Below are 23,863 nucleotides of genomic sequence, written 5' to 3'. Positions count from 1 at the left end.
TGCTCATGAAAAGCCTCAGGTACCTTCCAAGTTTTTTTTTTTAACATATCTATGCAATGTTATTCCACCAACCGTTAAATTGGCAGCAGCTACTGAAATATATTCAAAGGTAGGTAACGTTGGAAGAACTAAGAGCACAAGACATTAGATTGAAAATATAATCTTTCTTTAATGTTTTATTTGCAAGGACTATTGTTTTTACAGAGCAGGGAAATAATATTTGGTAGCTTTTTCTCATTTCATGGGAATGGCTTTTTACTTTTCCATTCTCTCTTTACAGAAATTAATATTTTGCTATATGCACCATGTCTATTTACACATTTGCTGATTAAAAAATGCAAAAATAGTGTCCAAATAAGACAAAGCATTACAGAATTGTTCAATATTATAATAATTAGATAAAATTGATCAATATCATAATTAGATAAAATTGACAAATTGACAAAATTAGTCAGTATGATACAAACAAAAGGCAATATTATGATAACTTATGCAAAATATTGCAAAATTGCCTATTATACAAGTGAAACAAAATATTACAAATGATTACTAATCCATTCTCTATTTATAGGATGGAAAGAAAAATTGATATTTTCCAAGAGGCATCCTGTCTATTTACACATTTGCTGATTGAAAAATGCAAAAATATTGTTCAAATAAGTATTACAGAATTGCTCAATATTAGTCAGTATTATATAAACGAGTCACAATATGGTGATAACTTATGCAAAATATTATAAAACTGTCTATTATTATACAAATGAAACAAAATATTACAAAATTTGTCTGTGTTATAATTATACAGAAAAAATTTGTATAAGTGTTCAATATTGTACAAATTTGCAAAATTGTTCAATATTGTAAAAGTTTGAAAAATTGTTCAATATTGTAAAAGTTTGAAAAATTGTTCAATATTGTAAAAGTTTGAAAAATTGTTCAATATTGTAAAAGTTTCCAAAATTGTTCAATATTGTACAAATTTCCAAAATTGTTCAATATTGTACAAATTTCCAAAATTCTTCAATATTGTATAAGTTTGCAAAATTACTCAAAATTGTAGAAATTTATAAAATTACTCAAAATTGAACAAATTTTTAAATTGTCAATATTGTACCAATTTGAGAAGCATTACAAAATTACTATATTATACTACATGATATTACAAAAAAATTAAATATTATACTACATGATATTACAATAAAATTAATATATTATACTACATGATATTACAAAAATGCTAAAAAAATGTACAAATTAAACAAAAGTGTTCAATATGTAACATTAAAATAAAGGAAAACAATCTAAGATAATAAAAAAATTCGTAATGTTTGTTAATTTTCTTTAAAAGCTAAAATATTAGTAGTAAAAATGTTCTCAAATGAAGGTCAAAGAGTCTCTTACACCCCCAAGCACAGGCCTGTTTATGGGAAAAACACTGGAATAAAGAAACAGATATTTAACAAGACTTACTTCAACGTTTCCGATTTCAGATGCCGTTTCTACTGTAGTTGACAGAATTGTAACACTGATACTGACACTTCGTTTTTGTTTCTTGTCTCTCAAACCATCAATAGTACCCATCACCGGAATGGACAATACCGACCACCAGTTCTTGGCAGTTATATGAAACCCACAGGGTTTGATATTCGTTTTACTGTCGCTTTTTTTTAGGGTAGCTCCAAAGACAACTTGCGGGATCATCTCATTCCCTCTGTAGAAATCTTTACGGGATTTTTCAAGTTTTGTATGAACAATGACTTCACAGTTTGCTTGGTTTTTCTGAACTCCACAGAACAGAGAGGGCGGAAGGGACGATATCAGTTCGATATATCCAGGTTTGCCACCTTCTGAAAGTTCTAATTTTTTGGTGATAACCTGGCAGTGGGGGTAAAAAACAATATTTGTGTTAAATAAATAATGAGAAGAAGGAGTTGCAATATTTGTAATGTGGTGATTAAATTATTGGAATGTTACAAGTTGTTGTAGTCATTTATAAGTTATCTCCCTTCAATCGCATCAAGCAAGAAATAAGAAACAGTCTTCTCTCTCTCTCTCTTTGACTACGGCTAAATAACAGTTTATTAAAAGTATAAGATTAACCCCACGTGTGTTAATTAATGACTGCAGCCTTGTCTCAATATATTATAAATACGAAATTCTCCAGTTGAATCAACAATATCAATGTTACATGCATGAATTCATGATATCAATACTTGGTGTATAATATCAATCCATGGTATCAATGCATGTGTAAAAATTCATAATATCAATATTATATTGATTTTTTTTTACTTGGGAGTCATCACTTATCAAGGCTGAAAGGTCACTCGAGGATAAGAGTTAATGAATATAAGGTGGTAGTTTAGTAATTGTTAATGGTGTATATTGGGTAGAATTTGATTATTTATGGAGATAGTTCAATAAGAAATTGTTTACATTGGATCTGAAGTCTACCATGTTGTATTCAACTGGAAAGCAGGCCAGTGGAACAATGTTCCACAGACAGGCAGTTCTGGAAAAGAAGCTTCGTTCATGGAATCTGTGTTTAAATTTAGGCACAGAAAAAGAATGGGGAGAATCGTATATAGTGGTTGTAGCTAGTCAAGTGATTTTGTGAAAATTTTGCAAGAGGGGACCATAAGCTGGAGTTCAGTCGAGCATTTGCCATGAAAATGATGGATTCATTATATCAATGCCATAAGTAAATAATATCAATATTTTATGACCAAATCAAGTAATTGATGTATATATGGATAAATTAATGATAGCAGTCCTACATGTATAAATCTATAATATCAATGATATGGATTTAAATCCATGATAGCAATAATATTTGATGAAATCCATGAAATCAATATATAAGATCATGTTATAAATACCATGCATATAAAAAGTGAACTGCATGCAGAAATGTGTACAAATACAAGATATAAAAAAATGCATCATGTACCTTTATGGCGGCTGTAAATAAATTGCTCGTTCTTTGAGGACCTGCTGTTGCTTGACAGTCAGAGATGTAGCAAGCAGACACGGCACAGTGCAGCTAGAATTATAAACAGAGAGCACAAAATAAAACAATGATTAAAATGAACACAATAAGCATCCAAATTTTCTTTTGATCAGCTTTTAAGCTTAAACAAAATTAAATCAATATATATATATATATATATATATATATATATATATATATATATATATATCCGAGGGACATTCCAAATAACATTGGTATGATGACTGAACTTATGCATTCATCGCCTGAAAATTTCATCTCTCTTTTGCAGATAATGACGGTGTGAGACTCTAAGAAAGCAATCCCTGTTATGAGCGTGCGTCAGAAGCAGAAATACATCATTGAATTCATAGGACAAGTGAATTGAGAATGGTGGCGACTATAAAGAAAAATAAATTCTTGAGCATAAAAAGTCGCTTGTTTAAGTTAACTGGTACCACTCCTGTCTTCATAGCTCTTAAACCTTCTGAACTGAAAAAAAAAAATAGGAGGCTTTACTTTTGGAACGATCCTCATATATACATATATATCTTAAAAGTGAGAATGTGTGTGTGTGAGTACGTGAGGACACTTCTCAACCTATATACTCAACAAATTTTTGATCTACAGATTTGAAATTTGATAAATGGGGTATTCAGACACGGGAAAACATTTTAATCGAGTTTCATCAGAAAAAAGGGCTGCTAAGGGATTAAAATTGAAAAATTTGTATGTAGAAGTCATCGGATTTTGATCTGTTTTTTTTATTGCATTTTCGCCTCAAATAAGACACAATGCCACTTTGATGTAGGGGCTACTATTTGGGACATAATTACAGGAATACTATGTAGGGAGTTGAGCAACACGATGTCTGTTTACATTACACTTGAACTTCTGCATGTCCATACAGTTGCGAAAGCAGAAATCTGTAAAGGAATTCCAAGGTCTAGCAATTCTGGGGAAGAAACTATTAGAGTCAAAAGCTTTCTTACATCTAGGGATTTCTACTGTGTAGGGGTGGGATTTTGCTGCTTGTTGGGTTTGTCAGGGGTATTTACGTCGAGGGGGGAACAGGGTTTGTAGTTCGTCAGAGCATCTACCATTTATACATATATGTATAATACATATATAACATTATATATATATATATTTTTTTATCCAATTTTCACCCCAAACAAGGCACAGTGCCACTTTAAAGTAGGGGGCTACTATCGGGGACATAAGTTGCAAGGATATTATGAACGGAGATGAGTAGCAAGATGTCTGTTCACATTACATTTGAACTTCTGCATGTCAGTACAGTTGGGAAAGCAGAATCCTGGAAGGGAGTTCCAAAGTCTAGCAGTTCTAGGGAAGAAACTGTTGGAGCAGAAGGCTTTCTTATACCTAGGGATCTCTACTGTGAAGGGTGGGATTTAGTTGCTTGTGGGGTTTGTTGGGGGTATTTCCGTCGAGGAGGTACAAGTGCTTTTAGTTCGTCAGAGCATTCACCATTAAAGTACTTGTAGAACAGGCAGAGAGCTGCAACATTTCGTCTATGGGGCAGAGGCTGAAGCCTAGATGACAGTTCAGAATGTATCAGGTTTGTGATTCTCTTCTGAACCCTGTCCAGGAGTGAAGAACTAGTAGCAGATGCTAGCCTAAATGTGACAACAGTACACCATACATGGGCGAATGGTGGCCTGATAGAGATACAAGATACTTTCAGGCGTAAGTAGTTTTCTAGCACGGTAGAGAGAGCCCACCTTATTCCTAGCAGCTTTGGCAATGCTCTCATTGTATCTATTCCAGTACATGTTCCCTGTAAGCGTTAGGCCGAGGACTTTCAAGGAAGTACTTTCGGGTAATGTTTTCTTGGCCATTGCTATTAGTGGTAAAAAAGATTTCTTGTAAATATTGAAGGAAACAAGCTTAGTCTTGGCAGCATTGAATGTGACCATCCATTTTTGTCCTCATTCCACTACAGATTGAATGTCGTCCTCTAGTGTTTCTGCCATTTCCTTAGACACGTGTTCATTTGTTTTCCCCTCGTACCTGTTATAGAAAGTGGTGTCATCAGGAAATATATTAACTATTTGCTCTTATATATATATATATATATATATACAATATATATATATATAATATATATGTAATATATATATACATTATATATATAATATATATATCATATAATATATATATATATAATATATATAATATATATATACATTATATATATAATATATATATATCATATAATATATATATATATAATATATATAATATATAAAGAATATATATAATATATAAAGAATATATATAATATATAAATAATATATATAATATATATATATATAATATATAAATAATATATATATAATATATATAATATTTAAATAATATATATATAATACATATATAATATATATAATATTTAAATAATATATATATAATACATATATGATACAATACATATATATATATGATATATATATAACATACATATATAATATATATATAACATATATATATAATATATATATAACATATATATATAATATATATATGATATATATATATGATATATATATAATATATATGGTATATATGATATATATATAATATATATATAACATATATATAATATATATATATAATATATATATATGATATATATATATGATATATATATAATATATATGATATATATATATAATATATATGATATATGTATAATATATATGATGTATATATAATGTATATATATAATATATATCTATATGACATAAATATATATATAATATATATATATAATATATATATGTAATATATATAGATAATATATATATAATATATGTATATAATATATACATATATATAAATATATATATATAATATACATATAATATACATATATATACATATAATATACATATATATACATATAATATACATATATATATATATATATATATATATATATATATACAGATGATAAATAAAATATGTTAAAAGACATCTTGAAAAAGAGTTAAAAACATATTTAATTTTAAAAAAGGAAGCACAAGATAAGTGGATAGTCCTTAATCCGCGGAGTTTCGAAGAAATACTCTCCTTCTCATCAGAGGGCAGGAATTAGCAAAATTCAGGATCGGATTTTGCATATAAAAATATTTAATGAAACTACAAGTAAGTCAAAGATCTTACTTGGTTAAAAAAGGGTGAGGTAAGGGGAACAGGAGGCAAAAGAAAAATAATAAAAAGATTACACATGAATGGATAGTCCGGTGAAGGGTAAAAATCCAAAAATGGTAAAATCCAAAACGGTCGAATTTAAAATTTCAATCCACTGGGTAAATTCCAAATGGTCCAAAATCATCCAAAAGGCAGAGTTCCTTGGAAAAAAGTGCAAATGGAATGAATTCCAAATCATTAAAAGAAAAGTACTAGAGATAATATTTGAAACACGTCTGTCAAGGCTGGATGAATCAAAAAAATTAAGGCTTAAAAAAAAAACCCGAAAAAACGGTGACAATTTAAATTTGAAAAGCAAGGTCAAACTGACCCAGACAAAAAGCGGGAAAGTTAGCGTTAATAATTAGGTCAGCCTAGAAATGTACGTGAAAGTCTCAGAAATAAATTAAGAAAACTGATCAGAAGAACAAATAAGTGGCCAAGTTCAAGAAATGGGGCGTCTGTTATAAATATACATACATATATACATATATATACATATATATATACACAAACACACACACACATATATATAAAAAAAAATAAAAAAATAAAAATATAAAATAAAAAATAAAAATAAATAAATAAATAGAAAATTATATATATACAGTGACATACATACATACATACACATATACATACATACATACATACATACATACAGACACACAAATGGACACATACGTGTATATACATACAAACACGCATATAAATATATATACACATATATGAATACATATACAATAACTCACACACATATATATACATATATATACAAACACACACGCATGCATAAACATATACACATATCCAAAAACATATACAAGTTAAACAAAAAACATACATACTTACACACAAAATAAGAGGAGAGGCCGGTATCTGCAAACTCCGGAATAAGGCAAATAAACGTGTATGTAAATGCATATAGTTAAATATAAGTAAACAAATACATAGAATAAAAATGAGTAGGTTGATGTATATATTTAATTAATCGGTATACTTATACCATAAAACGGAGACAGCAGATGGAAAACCGGCCAAAGAAATAAAAAAAAAATATAAAAAAAATAAATAAATAAAAATAAATAAAAAAAATTAAAAATATAAAAAGCTTAGAAGGTAAGATTATAAAAAAAAAATTGATGGGAAAAGATATATATTTGAAGGGTTAAATTAATAGCTATGTGATTTCAAATTTACCATATTTAAACTTGGACATATGTTTGCAATAAGAGATCAGTTCGTTTTTAGAGTTTATTATATTACTACTATACTGGTTAAAAAGCTTAACTCTACCAATACCCACTTTTCAATTAAATGGACCACCCTAAAAAAGTTAAGTCTTATACTCCAGGATCTAAGTCTTGTCACCTGTGTACATCTGAAGCTATAACTATTATAAACTCCCTTCAAAGTAGTAATATAATAAACTCTAAAAACGAACTGATCTCTTATTGCAAACATATGTCCAAGTTTAAATATGGTAAATTTGAAATCACATAGCTATTAATTTAACCCTTCAAATATATATCTTTTCCCATATTTTTTTATATTTATTTATTTTTATAATCTTACCTTCTAAGCTTTTTATATTTTTAATTTTATTTGTTTTTCTTTATTGTATATATGTATGTACATGTGTATGTATGTATGTGACTGTATATATATAATTTTCTATTTATTTATTTATTTATTTTTATTTTTTTATTTTATATTTTTATTTTTTATATATATATATGTGTGTGTGTGTTTGTGTATATATATATGTATATATATGTATATATGTATGTATATTTATAACAGACGCCCCATTTATATATATAATATATGTATATAATATATATATAATACATATATAATATATATATTTTATATATAATATATATATATTATATAATATATATATATAATACATATATATAATATATATATATTATATAATACATATATATAAAATATATATATAATATATAATGTATATATAATACATATATATAAAATATATATATAATATATAATGTATATATAATACATATATAATATATATATAATATATATATAATATATATAATGTAATATATATAATATATATATAATATATATATATATTTAATATATATAATATATGCATATAATATATATAATATATTTATTTAATATAATATACATAATATATATATTTAATATATATATATATATATATTTAATATATATAATATATGCATATAATATATATAATATATTTATTTAATATAATATACATAATATATATATTTAATATATATATATATATATTTAAGATATGATATATATATTTAATATATATAATATATATATATATATTTAAGATATAATATATATATATATAATATATATATATTTAAGATATAATATATATATATATTTAAGATATAATATATATATATATATATATAATATATATATATATTTAAGATATAATATATATATATATAATATATATATATTTAAGATATAATATATATATATATATATAATATATATATATTTAAGATATAATATATATATATATAATATATATATATTTAAGATATAATATATATATATATATATAATATATATATATTTAAGATATAATATATATATAATATATATATATATATTTAAGATATAATATATATATATATATATAATATATATATATATTTAAGATATAATATATATATATACTTAAGATATTTTATATATATATATATATATATATATATATATATATATATATATATATATATATATATTATTCCTTAATTGGAATTCATTTTGGAGATGAGCATTATATATTAATTTATTTTTATTTCGGACTATTATTCTCATCTGTATTAGTTGTTGTTTTTGATCTTTTATTGGTTTTGTTTATTCACAACTTTTCAGCCAACTATTCCTCTGGCCTTCGTCAGGTGGTAACCGCGACGGATAGGAACTTCGAATCTCCTAACTGTGATCCAAGGTCGTTACTAATGTGTATGTGTGAGGAGGGGGGGGGCAGCTCCTCTGAAATAAGGGTAGGGGTGTTTTCATTCAATTTTGATATTTATTTTTTGGATTCTTAGATTTTAGTATTGTGATCCCCCTACTTAACAACCCCCACCGAAACAATCCAATGGAGAAAAACCACCCCTATAGATACGACCCAACACAAAACAGTCCTTACAACACCCACCCCAGTTCCCCACAGTACAAAACCGACCCTAAAAATACAGACACCTCCGTTCGACTAGACTGAATGAACTGCAAATAACACTGTGGAAAAGAGGATATCCACTACTACTAATACAGAAAGGTATTGAACTGGCTGAAAAAATTCCAATAGACCAACTAAGAATCACAAAAGAACAAATTTTAGCATACGTCTCCACACACAACACAAACAACCCAGAACTATTTACACAGATAACAAAAACCTTATCCTCCTCAATCAGAACGACAAACCAAACAACATACTTAAAACAACAAAAATAATAAAAAGCAAACGCCAACACAAAAACTTAAAACACATCCTAACTTCCTCAAAACTCGTTCCACACACTACAAAAGGGGTTACAAAATGCAACAAACCGCGATGTGGAGTATGTGACATAATAATAGAAGGAAACACATACACATTCAAAATCCCAACACAAACATTCAAAATAAAAAGGATCTAAATTGCACCTCCAGAAATGTAGTATATGCATTAAGATGCACAGCATCTAACAAATCCTACATAGGCACCACCAAAAATTTCAGCTATAGAGTGGCCTTACATAAGAGCAACATCAAAATTGCAGATAACAGACACCTCCATGTTTCAAAACACATACACACATGCAGTGGAAACAGATTCAAAATAATGCCAATCTTCCAAACAGACAATTATTTTTATTTATTTACACATGAAAAAACTTAATAACAAGATTCACTCCCGAACTAAACAGAGCCTAATATCAACACACAAAAACATGAAATGCAAGGAACACTCGCATGCACATACATATACATATACATATACACACCCACACATAAATCAGAACAGACACATTAAAACACGCGTATACACCCACACACAGATATAACATCCCTGTCTCTAATACAACACACTGAACAATACCAACCCTACTTAACCTCGAAACCAACAACACTAGGAAACACCTAGAACCATAGTATAATATCTGTTCCAACACCTCGCTCCCTCCTCAGTCAGTAGAGGAGAACCCCCTCATGACTGAAACAACTATCATCCCTTCTATCATCCCCCCCATACCTATACCCCCTCCAATTGCCCCCCCCTCTGGGGAACAAAATCTCCCCCACACTAGGAACCGATCCTGGGTCTGGCCATACCCACATGGGGAGACAAATAAATAGAAAAATCCCCTATACATATTTTAAATACACCCCTATTTCTAAACAAACATAATATAAGGAATACCGGAAAAGACTAAAAAGAAAAATCACAATACTAAAATCCAAGAATCCAAAAATTAAATATCAAAATAGAATGAAAGCACCCCTACCCTTATTTCAGAAGAGCTGCCCCCCCTCTCCTCACACATGCACATTAGTAATGACCTCGGATCACAGTCACCTTCCTAAGGAAGAAAATAACCTCATAATACTATAAAACAGTATACACATTCTCAAACCAATAAAAGCAAACACACACACGCACACAAACGCACACACACACACACACACACACACACACACACACACACACACACACATACACTACCCCACCCTAAAGGAAAAGAAAAAAACACTAGCAGAAAGAGAGAGAGTGACTACAGCCAGGTCAGCGGCCCGGACAAACCCAATAAAAGAGTAATAAAAATTGAACATGCCAATAAATAATAAACACTTACAAGTCTCCACCTCTTGGAAACACTTCAAATGAACTACGAAAATTGCCATTTTTACATCTCCAACACATTTGAAAATAATTTCTGACGAGGACGCTTCACAGCCTGAAACGCGCGTAAAAAACGATTTCAATGACTTAAAAACATTATTACAATGATCCAAACATAATTCTCAATGAAAAACCAAGACACGGAATAATAAAATAATGTTAAAAAATACACATTGTTGGTGACTACTCCCTTATTTAAATATACATCTTTCTTTCATTGGAATTTCTTAACCCATTTTATTTAAATTATATATATATATATATATATATATATATATATATATATATATATATATATATATATATATATATATATAATAGACCCCACAGAATTTTACTCGGCTTTTCTTACTACTATTTGGTCATTCTCGCTTCCTCTAAAAAAGGTCAGCTAACATCAAAACATTGATACTTACTTTATCACCATATAACATGGTTTTAATATCCGTCGCATTTAGTTTGGAAATATATTTGTTGCTGGTGTTGTTCAATGTTGGAGAACTGTCTGTAATTTTTCGTTTGTTCAAATACCAATTGACTTTGTATATGACATTGTCTTCTTGAAGTGGGTCAAAAGCACAGCTGAAGAATATGTCGTCTTTTTTCTTTCCGGGAGACTTTTCAAGAACTGGAGCTTTCTTAAAAGTGAGAGGATCTAAAAAAATGTTTTTTGAAAATCTTTATTACTAATTGTTATTTTTACAAACGTTGTAATTAATTCACCTAAAAGATGCTTTTGTTAAATTACCAATTCATCTGAAAATTTATCTTAAAGTTGTTATATTACAATTTATCTTGTTGAGCCGTCCCTATCAATAATCAAATTCTACCCAATTTACACAATTAACGATTACCAACCTACCACCTTACTCTCATTAACCCTTACCCTCGAGTGTTCTTCGGGCCTTGATAAGTTTTGACTCCCAGATAAAAAATAATATATATATATTATTGATTGTTGTTAAATTGTCAATTTATCTCCAAAATATCATTGCTAATTGTTAAATTACCAATTATCTAAATCATATTATTGCCAATTATGATCTTTTTAATTCTAAAATTTTGTAAGTTACATAGTAGCGGTAAACACGCACAGACACATATATATGTATTAATATAATTTTACTATTTTACAGATTACAAGAAACAAAAACAAACAAATAACAACAAAACAACAACAAAGAAAGAACATACCGAGGTTTATATTCAACGCCTTGATTGTTCCAATGGTTGTCTTAATGATTGTCCATGTGCCCATGATGATATGCGCAAAATGTTCTCCTTTAAAAGGTTTACCAAAGGTCAGATTTCCACTGCTTGTACCAAGAACCGTACGGGTGATGAATTTAGTTGTGCTCGCCACCATCTTACCATCAAACATAAGTATTAAGCCCTGCGAGGAACTCCAACTGAATGTAATATCTACGAATACGTTCACCTTGAATTGATTTGTTTTCACAACCCATTGTTTTGTTTTCGTGCTAATTGTAAGGAAAAGAAAACCCTTGGATATCCACATGCTGCTTCCATAAGATTTCAGGCCATTGCCACCATTATCAAAAATAGTGACACCTTCAGTAATCTTTAGAATCTTTAGATTGAAGCGTATTGTTACCCCTCTTGTTGTGCAAGTGTCCATATTGCGGAAGCACTGAAGTTGGTTTCCAAGATCTATGTACTGACCTCCACCACTTAATTGTAGGGCGTTTCCTTCAAAAGCACCAGACACAATTTTGACCATGCCAACGAAGGTAAAATTGAACTTTTGTGATATAATAATATTTCCAATAATTCTTATGAAACCTAGTCTTTGAATCACGATGGCAGTAGCTGGAAATACAAAGACAGATAATAATTAGTGCTGAAACAAATGTATTCACACACACACACACCCACACACCCACACATATTATATATATATATATATATATATATATATATATATGTATATATATATATATATATATATAATATCAAAAATGTCAAAAAGAGAGCATAATATTTCTTTATATTTGAAGATCAAGAAAACATAGGTACCGTTTCAAATCCTAACAAGGGAAGGGGGCAATATCTGGTCGCCTATAGCGAACTATTTTCAGTCTTTGTTTATGTCTGTCTCCCCGGAAATGGTGTCTTGCACACTCTATGATACTCTGTTATATTACAGTATCTGATCTTATTTTTATATTTTTGATATTGAGTCCCAACTAACAATATATATATATATATATATATATATATATATATATATATATATATATATATATAATGTGAGCAAACAGTTAATAAAATATGTTAAAAAACACTTTGAAATGAGTTAAAAACATATTTAATCTGAAAAGGAAACACTAGATAAATGGATAGTCCTTAATCAGCGGAGTTTCGATACTTTCCTTCTCATCAGAGGGTAGGGATTAGCAAAGTGCGGGATCGGATTTTGCACGCAGAAGTATTTGATGAAACAACAAGTAAGTCAAAGATCTTACTTGAAAACAAAATAAGTGAAGCAGAGGGAATATGGTAAAGAAAAAGGTGATTACACATGAATGGATAGTCTGGTGGAAGATAAAAAATCCAGTGACGGTAAAATCCAAATGTAAAACTTCAAGAAAGTTAAAAGAATTTCCACTTGTACAAGTAAAATCCAAGGAAATCCCGTAATTGGAAGAAGATGGTCCATAATAATCCAAAGGAATAATTCACAAAAATGTGTACAAGGAAAAAAGAAAAGGTTCCAATAATATTAATAAAAGAAAAATAAGATATGCTTTTCACTCTACTTCCGAGACATAAAAATAAATAAGAAAGATTAGGGAAGAGAAAGAGGAGAAAAAAAAGATGATAAAGTTAAATATAAAATATAAAATAAAGGGAAACAAAAGTCAAAATGACCGAGACAGGAAATGTTAAAGGCGCGAAAAAAATATATAGGGCAAAATAATATAAGTTTATTAAGTAATATAAGTTTTAACTGATGACCTGTACATTTGAGTTGACCTATATTATTTTGCCCTATATATTTTTTTCGCGCCTTTAGCATTTCCTGTCTGGGTCATCTATATTTCATCTATACTTAATTAATTTTCAACTTTTAAATGTAGATATGCTTTTCAAACTCACGCGTTTTTAACTAAATGAGCATTACACTTTTGGGATAAAAAAATTTTAATATGATCCTAGATTAATTATAAATTAATTTCGTTTCCTGCAAGTATCGTATGGAGCAGTATTGCTTGGTTTTCAAATTTCTACGTTCGTTTCCGCATACAATGAAAGTTTGAATCTTAGAGATAAGCATGTACTATAACGAATGCAAGAAAAAAAAAAACGTAACCAACACTCACATTTATACAATTCAAGTCATAATTCACAATAAAAATGACGGCTCAAATCAATTGTTGACAGGTCGACAATCTTTTATTTTTCTAATCGAACCTCGTTTTAGTATGAAATCAAAGACCAAAGCCAAACTTATTCGCCTGAGCTGATGTTTTCAAGTGATTATGTAATAATTCCTACACATTAGAAAACTGCCGAATCGGATTAAGTATTTAAAATATTAATTGTAGCAAAGTACATATGTCTATTGCAAATAAAACAGTGCAACATTAACAAATAAAAGCCAGCTTTATTTATTTATTTATTTATTTACTAGCATTTCAGCCCGGCGTTGCCCGGGTGTTTGAAGATGTGTGTTGAGCAAAAGAAAAAAAAAGTGGTAGTAGGAAGACAGGCTCTAACCTGTAGCGCAAAGGAGGAAAAGAACGGGGGGAAAAACCTGACGTCTTTACTGTTACGACCACCGCCAAGTCGGAAGTGACGTAGGTTTAAATTAAGGCTAGACAATCGAAAGGAGAGGATGACTTTCGAAAATATCGGCGAAAAAAGCGACTCCCTCCATGTTGAAAAGTGCTCAGAGTTTAAGGTGAAGATATTAATATTTTTAGTCAATTTTTCGATATTTGTCGTCTGAAAGGTCGAACTTCAAAACAATACTGATCTTGTACAAGTAAAATCCAAGGAAATTCGTCTCTGTCGAAAGTTTTAGGCAGCTATGCAAACATACATACATATATACATACATACATACGTTTATATATTGGTAACTAAAAATTTTCGTCCCAAACTGATTAAAAAGCTTGCCCTATCTCTGAATACCCTTTATGTAAAATTTCAAATGTTTAGACCAGAAATTGTCTGAGTAATTTGGTAAAGCCCGCAGCGGTCAATTTTAAAAAAAACTTTGACCCCTATTATGACCCCTTAAAATTTATTGTTTTGGGCTCAAATCAAGTTATTAGGTTAGATCCATGTCCAAGGAACCTATATCTAAAATTTCAAGTGTTTATACTCAAAATTGTCGGAGGAGTTTGGTAGAGTTCTCAAGGGTCAAACCGTTGAACTTTGACCCCTTAACAGCCAAATTTCTGGCCGAGAACAGATCACAAAGATTTTCCCAAGTCTCAGTACCCTGTATATAAAATTTCGAGTCTGTAGACTGAAAATTGACAGAGTTATTGCTTAGGGAAATGTACACAGACACACACAGACACGTTCACTTTTATAGATATATAGTTATTTGCAATCTCTAATCCCCATCTTCATAGTTGATGTTTCACCACGTTTCAGCCAACTATTCCTCTGGCCTTTTTCTTTGGGACCCGTGGTGCAGTGAATAGAGGCGTTGAATCTCTACGATTCCAGGTGAACACTTTCTGAAGATAGCGGTTTCAATCCTACCCAAAGTAGGCCAGAGGATTAGTTGGCCAAAACGTCGTGAGATAAGAACAATATGGAAGGCAGTAATTATTGAGGATACAGTTACGACACTCAGTATTCTTATCATGCCGTGATTAACCACCTGAAGAAGGCCAAAGAAATAGTTAACTGAAACGTGGTGAAACAAACAACATCAACTATGAAGATGTAGATAACAGTCCGCAAATGACTAAATAAATATACAAATTACTCATCTTAAAAAGCTAGCAACTTAGAATCAAAGTTCCATTTGTCAGCTTAAATACCATTCAGGTCCAATTTTTAAAATCTAGTTCACATTATTTTATGAAACCAAAAAGTAGTCATATATACTTACGATCTATTTTGGTCCAATTCGATTTCGATTTGGTTATTTTACATTCCAAAGAAGCATCGCTTGGCTTTATGGCACCATCCTCATAGCATTTTCCATTAATTTTGCAAATGTCGCTCTAGACAAAACAAAATATTTCAATGTAGATAAAATCTTTGTAATTTTAAATTGGCGGACTGCTAATATGAATTTAGAAAAACAAAAAATATCCTTTCTAAAGGAAAGCAATCATTCAATGTATTTAAAATTTAATCACTATGAATTTCAACCCATTCGATTTCCTCTTCAACCACTTGTTCCTGGTTCACCCGATTTTGGGCTTATGATTTCATGTGTTACGTAGTACTCCCTTCAAGGGGAGAACAGCACTAAGTTCCCTGTATGTTATGTAGCGCCAGTTTAGATAGCGGATGTGTATATATATATATATAAGGTGTATATATATATATATATATATATATATATATATATATATATATATATATATATATATATATATATATAAGGTGTGTATATAATGTACGTGGGCATATAATGAGTTTCTTGTGTCATTTAGTGTTTCATAATCTTCCTTGTATATATGTGTATATAACTTTTTACACACATATAGATACAGTTTTAGCAAGACATATAACATTTTATAAACAAACAATTCCTTACAACAAAGGACCGGAGCATCTTTCTGTGAAATTATTCAGGTCAAAAAAAAAAAAAAAAAAAAGGAAGACATACCCAGTCCATCGGTTGCAAGAAAAATTCATCTTAAGGAACGACAGTTATATTTTCACGCATCTTTTATTCCAAATGTTTTCCTACTGGAAGATTGCGTACGTCTTAGATTCTGCTTCCGTCGGCGTACAGAGCCATGGACCTTGTTGCTAGCTGATCCTCTCTTCGGCTCTCCAGCTGTCTGTCTGTTTAGCTGACCACTGGGGGTAACTCTGTACATATCTCTACTCGGTTCCTATCACGTCATTCAACTCACATCTTTTAATGTGTGACTTTCTAATCACGTTTCCTTTATCCCGATCTGTTATTTGGAAACCTATTTGTTTGAGTATTTTAACATTCATTTCGTCAAGGTTTCATTCCTGGATCTTTTATTTATTGTTCTACTAACCCGCTCCAAATTCCAAAAATCTATAAACATGTGTTTTTGTACACAAACTAATTCTGCACACCGACAAACAATAATGTTCTTTATATAACATTTTAACTCTTAATAATAATAGTCGATTTTCCTAAATCGACTATCAGCAAAGTAATGCGGTGTTGCCCCGGCATAACCTAAGATCTGTGTGAAACTGCATTTTGAAAATGACGTAAACAGACATAATGAGTTTCTTTTCAAATATATTTAATGTTGACTATTCTTGGATTTTATTAGAAATACAATGTCCTTTATATTACAACACATGGTTTTAATGTTTTGTAGGCACTCATTTGAAGTTGTCATCATCTACATGAAAAGTGGTAATATTTTTGTTGTTGTGTTTGACGATGAAGTTATTGGTATGAGCATTTTAGATTTCTCCCTTTACATACGCATTATCACCCCATATTTAGGAACGCATATATGCATATATAAATATACACACACACACACACACACACACACACACACACACACACACACACACACATATATTTGTAATTCGTTTATTTATTTTTGTAGATGAAATAGTTATACACGAATACATGTTTCGTCATATCTACGGCTCATCAGTGTGGTTAACTATATAGTAGGATGCATATACCGTTATGTCACGAATGCCATGAGTGGAATTACGTGTGAGTTTACCGTTTACTGACGCAGTCTATGCCGATGACCATGCAAGTTTTTGTTGAAACAACCAATCAAGCAGAAGCCTTGCTACACTGTCTCGAAGAAACGGCAAATTGTATTGGTCTGTTTGTTAACACAAGCAAAATAGAACACATAATCTTGAACTAACATGAAAAAATATATTTCCTAAACAGTAACAAAGCGCATACGGCCGCATGTGAAAATATCAACAGCAGGCAAAGGATAGCTAGTTAGTGAAAATATTAGCAGCAGCAACTGTTGTAGCACGTATGCAAATTAGCAATTGTGCAAATAAAGGAGAGAAAAATACTCCACGTGGTCGAGAGAGAAGCAAAGTGCATGCCGAGGAAGATGGGCGTGTAAATATGAAGGGGAGAAAGCACTGGCAAGCGCCAGAGTGAGGTGACGGCAGCAGAGACTTTTAAAAAGCACATGGGTGTGAAAAGACTTTAGACATACAATGAAATATGTTGTTTTGGAAGAACCACGAATAAATGCATCTCATTTACACTTTAAAAATGCCGAGTCTGATTTTTCTTTCTTTCTTTTGTTTGCAGTAACGATCACAGTACAAAATGAGTCTTGTGTAAAAAACGTCCATGCGTTTACCTATCTTGCCAATAAAGGTGCAAAGCAAAATGGCATAGAGGGTAAACTACTTAATGTTCGACTCAGCAAAACCTGGACAAGATAAAACGCAATTTGAAAGTCAAATCATTCTAACAAAAAAAAAAGGCGACTTCTTTGAAGCCATTTTTACTTCTTGTGTATAGAAGTAGCACCTTGACATTTACAAGGTGACTTCAATAAGTTTCCAGACTTTTTTCGTGTGAGCACTTTTATTGATAGTGCATGCATGAAACTCTAGTGCCCTTCTCCGGCTGTAATGCCCTTGTTGTACCGTTCCAACTACTTCTGGAAGGTCCCATGTGAGCATGTCAATGACCCTCGTCACAATCTCTTTCATCTCCTCAATTGTCTCATAACGACAGTCTCTAAGGTTTTCCTTGAGCTCAGGGAATAACCAAAAGTCATAAGGAGTAAAGTCTGGACTATAGGGAGAGTGAGTAATTGTCTTGATGCCCATCTTGGTCAAATAGTCTGTGACAAGGATGGAGCACCCTTGGGATAAATTTTGTGCAAATCTTCTGCATCTTCAGTTCGCCATGAATAATTGTGTGTACAGTTCTCACAATGACATCCAACTGTGCACTTATTGTATCTATAGACACATGGCGGTCCTTATATATGAAATTCTTTAAAGTAAAATTGCATAGAGAAATAGAAGGTGCGAATCAGATAAGATGAACAAAATGAAAGCAATCTGAAAGTCAAATAATTCTACCAAGAAGAAACACGACTTCTTTAGAGCTATTGCTACATCAATTCTTGTGTATGGAAGTAGCACGTTGACATTTACCAAAAGACTGAAGAAATTTGACAGTGTTCCACGAGAGAGCAACTCTATGAGACACAGGTTCTAAAATGTCAACCCTGATCAGAAAGAAAAGAACCAGATTTGTTAGGCTAAGAATGAAATTGTCAACGATAATCTTTTGTGGATACCAAAACGGGGATATAATTTAGTGGAAAGACCACCTATGCCAAGTAACTAGCTGGACTCGAAATGTATCCAAGAATAACTACCTGGTGTAATGGGTGATAGAGCGAGCTGACGTGAAAGAATCAGAAAGATCTGCAACACTAGCATGACGCTATGATGATTAAAAATCATTACCTACCTTTGGTGAACAATTTGTAGATGTACAACTTTCACAGATGGAGTTATACTGGATGAGCAACACTTCAACGGACCAGGTTATGTTGTTATTACTTATTGCGATGAAGAAAGAATCAGAGTTAGTAAAAGAACAAGTAATCTGCTCTTCGGAAATATATTGAGCTTTGACAACAATATGTTTGCCAGATTTCTTATAAGTTGATGCGCTTTTCTGAAAAAGAAAAAAGGAGCAAATATTAACAAATTATACAGACGAAATATCTCCCTATATATATATATATATATATATATATATATATATATATATATATATATATATATATATATATATATATATATATATAAAAGAAACAAACCGAGTTATGTGTTCATCAACGTTTCGTCTTTATTGTAAGATTTCTTCTAGATTAATGAAATTAAGAAAATAAAATACCAGTACAATATTTGAAAACATGTTTTTGTTGTAATGAAAAGTATGACTTTGTTCTATTTCACAAAAATCGTTGGAAATTCAAAAAAGGTGCAGCGTTGTGAAAGAGAGTAAGATTTTTTTACGTCATATAGACGTTAATATATTTGTAAAAGATATGATGCAATTTATATTCTTTTTGGAATAAATATGTTATAATTCAAATATGAATGTATAACTGAAATGAAATGATTGTAAACCAAGTCTCTTTGGACTTGTGGGTCAGTGACGAGTCCTGCTGCCACACCCAGGGTCTACCAGGGTCTACCTGATTGCACCAGGGGATCATCACACTCTTTAGCACATCCAGGGACACTTTGGTGTTGACTTTAAAACCGACTCCAAATATGTGAGGGGGGCAAGATGTGGCCCTCACTTGAAACCACACCAAAGACCATAACCGTTGGTCATCCGATGTGTTGAGCTGAGCCATCAAGCGTTGAACGGTCTGGATGTGCATTTTGAGGATGCTGGCAATGGTCCTGTTGTCATAACTTGGATTAGTAGAGAGCATAAGTTTTACAGCAGCGCATCTCCGATCTCGCTCGTTGAACATTGTGTCACTTTCAGACATGATAGAAGACTCCTACCGCTCTTGGGATTTGTACAAAACTGGCTAACTAGTAGATGGGCTGAAAAAAAATGGCTTTCATAAAACGGAAACAGAATCATATCATCTGTTCTAGGGCAACAACTTTATCGTTCCACCCTGTATAGATAGAGATTAAGCAATAAATGTATATTTGTATGACTTGGAATTTATAATTATTTGCTGTTATGTTTTCATGGTTTTGTTGATGCATGTGTCCAGGCTTATGATAGTGTTTATCTATTCATATATAGAAATGCACTTATAACACACATTATACATCTTGAATGTTTACAATAAAGAATATTTGAAAAAAACTCTAATGCTAATGTCTCACAGACTGATTGAATTTGACTGTTGATTTCTTGTTTTACTTACTATGGCCTTTTCTAATCTGCAGATTAAACTGTCTGAGTCGATGAATCCAGCCCCGATGATTCTTATTGTGACATTCTTTACAAAACGGTTGTCTATGATGATTGTAGTATTTTCACTGATGGTCGGGGGATCAATTTTGTTAAGAGAACAATCGCCACCTTCAAAGCCATCGAAACATTCACAAAATCCTGCAAATAACAAAAATAAAAAAAAGCATTGTAATTTCTTTTAGAAGTTTACATGTATCTAACATATAAATTTATTTTGTGAAATTTAAAAGTTGGACCTAAATAGCATTTAAGCTAACATATCAAACTTTGATGTCGACTAGTAAATTTTAATTTTTATTGTTGTAAACTAGGATACACAATGCACCTATAACTTACGTAGTGAGATTGAGGATAGAGTGAGATGGTGTGAGAAAGTCAAGACGATACATGATACTAACATGAGTGATGATGATGATGATGATGATGATGTGGCCAAGTACTATCATTAATTTTATGTAAAATTGTATCTTTATTATTATTATTATTATATAAAAGGAACTCTGTGTGTGTGAGGTCGTTCTCTATGGACTTCAAAACGGCTAAGCCAATTTTTATGAAATTTCACACAGATGTACTTCATGTATCTGGCAGTGTTCTCAGATAGGTTTTGTATTGGAATGTCTTCGATAAGTATTGATAATCGATAATCAAAATAATCCGATGAAAGAAGGACAGGCGATTTTGGACAAAGTTAACACCTTATATAGCCTAACATCAAAAGGGCATTTAAGAAGTTTTATTACCGCACAAGCAGAAAGGCCCGGCATATAAAATCAACAGTAGGCTCTTTGATATGACGGGGGAGATGAAATGAATCTTTCTGTTTAGAGCACAATTGACCCACGATACTTGACTTTTGCATTTTAAACTTTAATTGAAGCCATTATATATGAAAATAATTTCATATAAATCTATAGCAAGTTCTCTACAGTGCAATGTAGACTACAATATATTGTGGACGAAATCACTCTGGGGAGGCATGTGAAGCTTTCTCCCAGTGCACTATAATCGATTTGATTAAAAAAAAAAAATAGGCGATTTCTCCGATGTTGATGACAATAAAAATATGTGAGCGTAAAACATTTGTTGATCATCATTCAATCCTGGGAAACGTCGCGTCCCCCTGCTAGTGTTCTATAGTTGACCTTTTGTTTGAAATATAAGAAAATTTAAACTCATAAAAGTTTCTGATTGGCTTCATGATTAAATATGAACTCATGATTGCATCAGCGCTATTAATACATGTACTTGGATTTGTATTGTCAATTGTGAGTCTCAACTAACCCATTCTGGTTGTTGTGAATCGATTATTAAAATCATAAAAGTTCCAAGATTCCGTTTAAGATTAATGTCTCCCTTTGTGATAGATTCTTTGGAAGAGAAAAGGATTGAATAACTACAAGAAAAATATAAATGTTTTATGTTTGTGGAGCACGAATAGAAAATGTTGCAAAAAATATGGCATAACAGGAAGGAATAAAAGTTTATTTTTACATCACATTGAGGAAGATCTAAGACCATTAAAATGAGTAACATTTCTGCATTTTTGTATACAAAAATAAAGGAGGTGCGCGAATTTTTATCATCAAAAGAAAAGTTCAATACTTGCACGTGAAGGAATTATACTTGAAGATAAACGCTGAGCTAAAATCATGAGAAAACGTTAAAAATTAATGCTTTCAGTACTTAGAATAGAAACAAATGTACGCATGCGCAGATGAGACGCACCAATGAAAATACAACGAAATTTGATAACGTCGGCAACAAATTATTTGCAATTTCTACCCCAAGGAATTAATCATATTGTCTAAATTTTAGATAATATACATCCAGGTCAACACTGGTCAAGAAAGTATAAACTTTATGGGTTTTTGGTTAGTAGTTTTGGACTGTTAGCTGGACATACACGCATACACACAGAAGAGAACTTGAATGCCTACTAGACACTATCTTCAAGTGTGATGGGAGCAAATGGCTTAGTGAAAAAGAATCTTAAGAAATACTTGGAAACAATCCCTGGAAGACCAAGCTGTAATGAAATACAGATTGCAACCATAAAGGGAACAACATCTATTCTAAAATTAGCCCTCGGATATAAATCCAAATCGTTATGAAATCAAATGTTAGCTCCGGGAGGAGTTAGCTCCCTTGATCTCTTAAAAATGACTCAAGTAAAATACATAAAAAAAGGAGAAAAGTTGAATGCCTACTAGACTATATCTTTGTACAGTGTTTGATATATTAAGAAGAACTTTAATGGAATATTCCAATATCTACGTATTTCATATAGAGATCAAGTGTTAGCCTCTAGGAAGGGATCCATTGATTTCAACTGAAGTAAAATGAAACAAGATAGAAACAATTACCTTTCATATAATAAATTAGTTCCTATAAAATGTTAAACGTTATACGAGTTGAACACATTACCTCAAATCTTTGTAACCATGACATAGACAAGGGAGACAACTGCCTACAAATCTACGAATGTGTTATAAATTCCAATAGATGACTTTGGGTCACAAACATATACTAGCGGAGAAAGTATATTCCCCTGATATGACTTATCAGAAAGAAAGAAAAATTCTACTTACCATCTACACACTTT

The 23,863-nt window shown here is 30.8% G+C and overlaps 1 protein-coding gene across 1 annotated transcript in view; it reads right to left on the bottom strand.

The window, feature by feature from the left end:
* The window catches only part of LOC145284085 (uncharacterized), a 473,693-nt gene that overhangs the window by 126,074 nt on the left and 323,756 nt on the right, over window positions 1-23,863 (bottom strand). Inside the window, exons 87-94 of the mRNA XM_080133151.1 lie at window positions 23,850-23,863; window positions 21,209-21,396; window positions 19,774-19,983; window positions 16,228-16,342; window positions 12,327-12,962; window positions 11,549-11,787; window positions 2,951-3,043; window positions 1,471-1,875 (exon numbers count right to left, since the gene is read on the bottom strand). The exon at window positions 23,850-23,863 is cut by the window's right edge and continues 170 nt beyond it. Coding sequence (XP_079989277.1) covers window positions 1,471-1,875; window positions 2,951-3,043; window positions 11,549-11,787; window positions 12,327-12,962; window positions 16,228-16,342; window positions 19,774-19,983; window positions 21,209-21,396; window positions 23,850-23,863 — 1,900 coding nt within the window. The remainder of the gene's footprint in view (window positions 1-1,470; window positions 1,876-2,950; window positions 3,044-11,548; window positions 11,788-12,326; window positions 12,963-16,227; window positions 16,343-19,773; window positions 19,984-21,208; window positions 21,397-23,849) is intronic.

The sequence above is a fragment of the Euprymna scolopes genome, chromosome 8 (genome assembly GCF_053919585.1).
Source record: "Euprymna scolopes isolate OS-2025 chromosome 8, ASM5391958v1, whole genome shotgun sequence".
Lineage (NCBI taxonomy): Eukaryota > Metazoa > Mollusca > Cephalopoda > Sepiida > Sepiolidae > Euprymna > Euprymna scolopes.
The sequence above is the reverse complement of the archived record's forward strand: the minus strand, read 5'-3'. Positions and strand labels throughout refer to the sequence as shown.